Source organism: Pinus tabuliformis, chromosome 3_1 (assembly GCF_031772625.1).
Source record: "Pinus tabuliformis cultivar Carrire ecotype Pingquan chromosome 3_1, CPIR1, whole genome shotgun sequence".
Lineage (NCBI taxonomy): Eukaryota > Viridiplantae > Streptophyta > Pinopsida > Pinales > Pinaceae > Pinus > Pinus tabuliformis.
Window position 1 is genome coordinate 774,055,269 of NC_142301.1, and position 8,707 is coordinate 774,063,975.

General features: G+C 43.0%; 1 protein-coding gene across 1 annotated transcript; it reads left to right on the top strand.

Moving 5' to 3' along the window:
- Positions 1-7,215: 7,215 nt before the first annotated feature.
- LOC149189677 (patatin-like protein 5) lies at positions 7,216-8,466 on the top strand. Its single transcript, XM_089410304.1, has 4 exons — positions 7,216-7,338; positions 7,592-7,909; positions 8,011-8,192; positions 8,310-8,466. The coding sequence occupies exons 1-4, from the start codon at positions 7,216-7,218 to the stop codon at positions 8,368-8,370; spliced, it is 684 nt and encodes a 227-aa protein (XP_089266430.1). The 3' UTR covers positions 8,371-8,466.
- The last annotated feature ends 241 nt before the right edge of the window (positions 8,467-8,707 follow it).

Consider the following 8,707-nt stretch of genomic DNA (forward strand, 5'->3'; position numbering starts at 1 on the left):
CATGATATTATTTATCATAGCAGTGATATATATAGGACATAATACACTGACTTTGATATATTTAAATCATGATTTTATACTGATGTTTAGGGACTCATAATGACAATTATACATGACATGGAAGCATTATTTCTAACACTTCTAAAAATATTGAAATAATAAAAATTGCAAAAAAAATTACAATAAAGTTGATAAATTAATTTTAAAAATATGGTAGAAATGTAGGGAAAAAAATTGAATTTTTTTTGTTAAATTAATTTGAATGATTGAATATCTAAAGCTTGATACCGGAGTTGCGCTGTCACGCCCCTACACTGGCGGTAATCTTCCAACTGCACTATAGCGAGGTGCGGCACCACCAAAATCTTTCTTTTCACCAATACTTATGTTCATCGACTACATTTAACTATTCATACTTACTTTATTTTTCGTTACCAAGTATTATCTTTGTCCTTTATACAGATGAAAACCCATACATATTCATCATCAACAACAATTAACACATATACAATTGCACAACAGTATAAAGGGAGGAGCAACTCACTGCAATATGAGTCTGTTTGAATCAATATATATAATTTTCCACTTTTACAAAGTATAAGCTAAATCTTGGGAAACCCCAAATTTACATTTAGCCAAATTTCCAACTTCGGCGAACTCGGTTACCCAGCTCGTTGGCGCCTCCGCACGGTTGCCACACAACTCACCAACCCTTCGTTCACCTCGTCACAAGATCGTGTCGTTTGCCCAACTTGGGCGCGCCTTGTTGTAACCAAGTCGCCACACACGGGCGCCTCCACACGAGTCACACATCCGTTCACAACTTCAACACTTCACTGTTTCCACCGTTTCGTCGTGCATGGCGTGCCCTGCCCGGGTTGCTCATCCACATGATTCTTTGTTGCGTCGTGCACGACGCGCCCTTGCCCGGCCCCCTGTCCGCACGTCCACCCGTTCACCTATTCACCCAAACTTGTTCACCCGAACTCATCCACCTAAACTCGTTCACCCGAGTCGCCACACGACTTCACCCGGATCACCCGACGACCTCACCCGGTTCGCCCAAACGACTTCACTCGAGTCGCCCGACGACCTCACCTGGCTCGCCCAAACGACTTCGCCCGGCTCGCCCGATGACCTCACCCGGCTCGCCCGAACAACTTCACCCGGGTCGCCCGACGACCTCGCCCGAACAACCTCTCTCGAGTTTTCTGCCCGACAACCTCGCCCGAGTTTTCTACCCAACGACCTCGCCCGAGTTTCTTGCACGAGTTTGCCTGAAGTGGAGGCACATCTCCATGCACCCTTTGCACTTCTCAACCTACTCCTAACTTGCACTCCAACCTCAGATCATTGTCTGAATGATCAAATGATAGTCGTTTGCCTCCAAACGCCCTCCAATATATACGGGCGGGTGGCGGGTTGTGTCACCCGGCCGACCTACGTGCCAACTGCCCAAGCCAACTCGTTTACTTGTGATGTCTTGCCCAAGAGGTGGGTTGGCCTGCCCAACTCGTGGGACCGCCCCCTCAACGCTCGCCCATCGCATATAAATTCGTCCCAGGTTCATTTCGCATGAGCTCTTCGCTTATCTTTCGCACGGTGAAGGTGACCCGGACCGCAGGTCTTTACATCCTCCCCCACCCGAAGTCATTGTCGTCCTCGAGAATATCTCGTCCCGGCAACCATCTGTCACCAAGATATCCATACCAAGGCATACACCCCATTGGTATGTCATCCATCGGAAAATCATCTCAATCCATGATCATCAACCATCTCATCGCAATCTCCACATGCTGCTCTCCATCATGGAAGGCTGGCCCCTCCATCTCAAGCTACATGCCCACTGCAACATCGTGTTGACCTCATCATGTGTTTTCCTTGTGTGAACTCCTCCCATGATATTCCAACACAATGCTAACACGTTTCTGCACATTACTAGTCCCCATGTCTTGAACTAGTTGGGTAGCTAATCCAACCGTCGCGCTCAATCCATGAGAATGCACATCCTCATGCCATCATCACTCGTTTCTCAGAACATACTGTCACATCATCAACTCGATCACGAATCCATCTCCATACAAGTATAACCCATGCTCAGGTCCATGAAGTAACCCTCATCTCATCTACAACATGTTGTTCATGATGTTTGGTGTCAATGTGCTGTATGAAATCAGCCACATCTGTCCCAACATCATCATCCATATGTGTACCTCCTCAATATGAAGAGATCATCTCATCAAACCAGACTCTTGATGTGCCACATCCAGGTTCATGAAGCAACCTTCATCATATCTGCAATGTGCCATCCCTCAAAGTCTGCCATAGAAACAAGTATGCACCTATCTCATCTATCCATGTGCTACCCATGATCATAGATCAATCAGCTCACATGTGTCAAAAGTGGTTAAGTCTCGGCTCAACCCACGCCCAAGTGTTGCCACTAAGACATCATCATCATTGTAACTCCATCACTCCAAAGTGTCTCATATCGATCCTCCACATCAAGTCACTCTTCCAAGCCACACCCATACATGTACTCGAAATTATGCACCCCATCCTGCATCAAAGTCTCTGACCTCAACTCCTCAATGCATCAGATCCTCCAAGTCCACCATTTATGAAGTTTCCCTGAAAGTTACAACCTCATGTCATCATGAGCTCCATAAATCATCTCCAACTATCACTCTAGCAAGCATACATGTCTTGGCCCAAAGGTCTCTGCAAGATGCCTCAGCTCTCCATGTAGTAAGAATGCTCCATAGTCTGCTCACAAATCCAACCAAGTCCCTGGCCTTGTTGTACAAGAGTGCACAACCTCTCCATCGGCTCATAAACAAAACATCTCCATGTCACACCAGCAAATCCACCTGCACAACATCCCCGCCTTGGCACTCCTCATTAGATTCCCATAAATCACACCTCTACAAGGGCTCCTGCATAATGTCCCTGCATACACTGCCCTGCTCCATGTCTCCAACCTGATGTCCATGACTAAGTTGCCCATGTAGTCCAACCAAGTAGACCCATCACAACAATCAGCGATCCCCATTCAAGTCTGCAAATTCGGTCTAGTGAACTCGATCGCCCAACCATATCATCATCACATGAGTCTCTACATCATAGCTCCCTCACTAAAGGTTCCACCAAGAGTTGCTCTTGGTCTTGGCCATGAAAAGTCCACCCAAGTATCATCAACTCAAGTGTGTGCCCTTCTCCAATCTGTCTATGAGTCATGCCGGGCACTTAGCCAATTCTCCATGTGATAAAGCATGACCCATTCCTCCACAATAATCATCATGTTCCTCCCTTGTCACGAGCCTTTTTACCTTCTGCCACAAGGTCACAAACAACCCCAACAAGTCCTGCAATAGTCAATAATCCTTGCTTCTCCATACAAGGTCTCATCGTAGACATCCATGGTAAGATGCTTCCTTGCATTGACAAACTGATTTTCCTCTTCCTTGCATACAGTTCATCTCCCAAAAGCTCAAATGAAACACAAGTATCAATAGTACTTACATCATCATCATGAGGCTCCTCCATGTGAGTATCCTCATTCATCCATGTCTGCAAATTGTACGATCCTGGTCGAACTTGATCAATCTCAAGTTCATCTTCCATCGTTATCACATCTGCAACATCCTCAATCATCATGACTTCCTCTTCCTTGTCAGCACAATCTGCAACTTCATCCTGCTCCATTGTCCAACCAAGTTGAAGAAGTTCGTTTTCAACATTTTTTTCCAAGACTTCAAGTTTATCTCGAATCTGTGGGTGCTCTTCTTTCATTCGCTTCAACCTATATAAGGTAAGCAAGAACTTCCCTTTGCATTCTTCCAAACCTGGCATGCCTTGTCGTTCAGCTTGGCCCAAGCACTAAGCTTCACCTTTGTTAAACCTGTTTTACCATTCACCTAAATCACCCTGATATTCCGCCTGTCACCTGCAAAACTTGAACTCCCTTTCAAGTCTTAGGTCTTCATAGAATCATCTCCTTGGTTCAGTTCAACACCTGTCACGATAGTGCAGTGGGATCAACACTTCATCGTCAACTCAATCACCTTCCTGATCATCGGCTCCGATACCACTTGTCATGCCCCTAGACTGGCGGTAATCTTCCAACCACACTATAGTGAGGTGCGGCACCACCAAACACTTTCTTTTCACCAATACTTATGTTCATGGACTATGCCTAACCATTCATACTTAGTTTATTTTTCATTACCAAGTATTATCTTTGTCCTTTATATAGATGAAAACCCATACATATTCATCATCAACAACAATTAACACATATACAATTGCACAATAGTATAAAGGGAGGGGCAACTGCCTACAATATGAGTCTGCCCGAATCAATATATATAATTTTCCACTTTTACAAATTACAAGCTAAATCTTGGAAAACCCCAAATTTACACTTAGCCAAATTTCCAACTTCAGCAAACTCGGTTGCCCAACTCATTGGTGTCTCTGCACAGTCGCCGCACGGCTCACCAACCCTTCGTTCATCTCGTCACACGATCGTGTCATTGCCCAACTTGGGCGCGCCTCGTCGTAACCAAGTCACCACACACGGGCACCTCCATGCGAGTCACACTTCTGCTCACAACTCCAACATTTCACCGTTTCCACCGTTTCGTTGTGCACAGTGCGCCCTACCCAGGTCGCTCGTCCGCACAATTCTTCATTTCGGCGTGCACGGCGCACCCTCGCCCGGCTGCCCGTCCGCACGTCCACCCGTTCACTCGTTCACCCAAACTCGTTCACCCGAGTCGCCACACGACTTCACCCAGGTCGCTCGACGACCTGACCTGGATCGCCCGAACGACTTCACCTGGGTCGCTTGACGACCTCACCCGGCTCGCCCGAACGACTTCACTCGGGTCGCCCAACGACCTCACTCGACTCGCCCGAACGACTTCACCCGGGTCGCCTGACGACCTCGCCTGGCTCACCCGAACGACCTCACCCGAGTTTTCTGCCTGACGACCTCACCCGAGTTTTCTGCCCGATGACCTTGCCCAAGTTTCCTGCACAAGTTTCCTTCACGAGTTTCCTGCATAAGTTTTCAGCACGAGTTTGCCCGAAGTGCGGGCACATGTCCCTGCGCCCTTCGCACTTCTCAACCTACTCCTGGCTCGCACTCCAACCTCAGCTCGTTGTCTGAATGATCGAATGATAGTCATTTGCCTCCAAACGCCCTCCAATATATACGAGCAGGTGGCGGGTTGTGTCACCTGGCCGACCTACGCCCAACTGCCCAAGCCGACTCATTTACTTGTGATGTCTCGCCCAAGAGGTGGGTCGGCCCGCCCAACTCGTGGGACCACCCCCTCAACGCTCGCCCATCGCATATAAACTAGTCCAAGGTTCGTTTCGCACGCATTTCGCTCATCCTTCGCATGGTGAAGGTGACCCAGACCATAGGTCCTTAAATGACCACTTCTACATACTCAGAATATTGCTTTAAATAGATAAAAATGTGGATTCCACTACGTGATATTGGAGGCTGGAGCTGACCGCTTCAACATTCTCCACAAAATATTGCTTTGAAAGATAAAAGTATGCATTCCACTCTGCCTCTACCGACACACAAGGAATTGCACTATTTAAGAAGGATTATTAAACGTGTTTATATCATAGTTACTAAATTCGGCTGTATTGTGGGAAACGATACGTAATTTCGCCAATTCAGTTCCAGTACTCAACAATTCGCCCAAATTTGATCTGATTCATAGCATAATGGGTTAATTTTGCTGGTTAATGCACTGGCATAGCATGTCTTCTTAATTCATGATTAGTAGGTTAATTTAACTCGTGATTCGCAGGTTAATCTAATAGATTATATTAATAGAAAATCCAAGGTTCAAATTATCCATTACTTTTTTGAAGATAAATAGATAGAGGATGGCATGTAAAGAAAAAAAGAAAACTAGAGATCAAAAACATAAAAGGTAAAAGTGAAATTAGAAAAATTCTGTTTTTTCAATCTTTGAAATTTGGAAAAATATATATAGATGTGAAAGTAATTTGATTGTTTTATTGGTGATTGTTTTTATTTATAGAAAGCAATAAAAATTATAGATAAATTATTTTTGAATATATATTTTATAAAGAAACATTTATTATATAAATAAATTTTTAAATTAAAAAAATATATATTATATCTGAGTTCTGAAAGAAAAGAAGAGTTTTACAAGAAAATTGAATGATAAATTTACATGAATTTTACTTATAAAATTGTTTTTCAGCACGAAAAACGCTATATTGCAATTAATTCATCAGGAAATTGAAACAGTACATCATAACACTGAGTATACTCTTCCAAATTAATAAAAGTTCTTCAAAAAAACAAAAACAAAAACTAACCAATACACCCGTGTGTGTGAAATGTATGCTATCGAATTGAAATTTTTTTTATTCGAATTTAGATCGTATCTTACCGAATTCTAATCGGAATTCGAATTTCTAACTTGGAAACTATGGTTTATATGCCGTTGTTGACCCACTTTCCATAAGTAATGAACGACAATCTGTAAAAACGGGATATGTTTGCGGCCACCCTTATCCCGATTGCAGATTCCCTGAATCTGCTTGCGTGGCTGCTCGGGTCCACCTCTCCGTCTCCGTTTACATAGACGGCCGTTGCATTTATCACTGCCTTTAAAGTTTTGTAGCTGGAAATATATCCTGTACGTTGTATTGTATTGGGGTGTGTTACGTTTCAGGCAAGTGCTATTTCATGGACTATAGCATCATTAATGCTATAGTCCACGTAACCCGGAGAGCCCATCCCATGCATGGATGCATGGATGCACATCGACTCACTCACCTGCAGACGGTTCCTGCCCGTTCCGGTTCCTGCCCGCCTCCGGCGCCGGCCCGCCTCCGGTTTGAAGACATAATGGCAAGGCTCCACGGTTCAGCGTAATCAATGCAAGTAATCACGCCATTAATTTTATTCAAATAACGAGCCCATTTGAATTCGAATTCAAATTTGAATTCAAGCGCCCAAAATTCAGCGCTCATCCATATTTCAGCAACCACGCCCGCTCTTTTGCATATTGATTCCCTGTTCAGTGTTGTTTTGTCAATGAAGTTGCAGACGATAGAATATCATGACCTCGCCCTTCAAATTCGGTATGCACCTGGAGTACTCATCTGTTTTCTTTATAGGTTTTATGTTGCGGCAAATTCTTCAATGGTATCATGCCTATTGGGACCTCAGCAGCTCCAACATATCTTCCTCCTCATTCCTTCAAAACACAAGATTCCCGGGGAAATCCCAGAAACTTCAATCTAATAGACGGGGGAGTTGCAGCTAACGATCCGGTAAGTCGCGGTGATATATTTTTCCATTGCCATCTCAATATGGTTTAAATTTCAGTTTTCAAAGTCACAGCGTAACAGTTTTGGTAAGGGGCCGTGAAATTAATTTGTTGCCCTCTAAAATAATCTTGCAAACATTACTTGCAGTAAACCATGTGTCGAAAGAAATTGTATTTCAGTTTTCAAAGTCACTGCGTAACAGTTTTGCCTAATGGGTTGCGCAATTAATTTGTTGGCCTGTAACATATTCTTGCAGACATTACTTGCAGTAAACCATTTGTTGAAAGAAATTTCCGCTCGCAATTCGAATCCACCATTGTCGAAACAAAGTATTGATTTAAATTTGATCGAGAACGAGTCTAGCAAGCTTCTGGTTCTTTCTCTTGGAACAGGACAAAAAGTAGCTCGTTACAAGGCCACCGACGCTGCAAAATGGGGCTTATTTGGATGGTTAACTAAGGACGGTAGATCACCTTTAATTGATATTTTATTGCAATCAAGTTCGGATATGTCGGACATTCACGAATTCTTCTGGTTCAAAACCATTAACATGCATATGTATCTCAGAATCCAGGTACTTTTCTTGCACCCTCCATATATAATTCACCCATAGATTTTGTGAAGTTGAACAAATCTATATTCGAGATATCTAACACAATGCCTCATTGTGATCAGGAACCGCAGCTGGGAGATCACACTAGCTCCTTGGATCTGTCGACGGAGGAGAATCTAAAAGCCTTGAAAACGATAGGTTGCGATCTCTTGGCCAAGCCTGTTTCAAGTGTCAATATCGAGACGGGCTACTATGAGCCAACGCCAGAGCAAGACTGGAAGACCAACCATGATGCATTGATCAGGTCATTTTAGTTCTTATTGAATACGTCAATTTCAATGAAAATTGCTAAATCAAGTTTTATGACAGAAAATGGTTCATGTGAATTGGTTTCACAGTTAATATTGTATTGATTTGGCAGGTTTGCGCAGCTACTTTCACGTGAAAGAAAGTCACGATCAACTGCTGCTCCTAGTGGCTAAGACTTAGAGTCCTGAAACTTTATGAATGATAGTTTTCCTCAGTTTATGAATGTTAGTTTTCCCTTATGAATGTTGTACTTTGTTCGAAGATGATCTTAACTTCGATATGTAATGTAACTTTGATATCCAATTTGAAAATTGAGGCTTTCTGCATATTTCATTAATATATTGATTTTGAAAATAATGTTATTTACCATGCCTTTACTAATATTTAAAGAAAAAGTCACACAAGAATTAACATAGTAATATTTACATTATTAATGAAATCATTGAGCTCAAACTTTTAAGGTATATATGTAATTTCGTTTTCATTTTAATTATTAATATTATTAAAATT

What these genes read in the sequence shown, in the direction of transcription:
- LOC149189677 (XM_089410304.1), top strand. Translation starts at nt 7,216, where the DNA reads ATGCCTATTGGGACCTCAGCAGCTCCAACATATCTTCCTCCTCATTCC. An exon ending in ATATGTATCTCAGAATCCAG is followed by an intron (nt 7,910 to 8,010) that starts GTACTTTTCTTG and finishes CATTGTGATCAG; the next exon opens with GAACCGCAGCTGGGAGATCA. An exon ending in AACCATGATGCATTGATCAG is followed by an intron (nt 8,193 to 8,309) that starts GTCATTTTAGTT and finishes TTGATTTGGCAG; the next exon opens with GTTTGCGCAGCTACTTTCAC.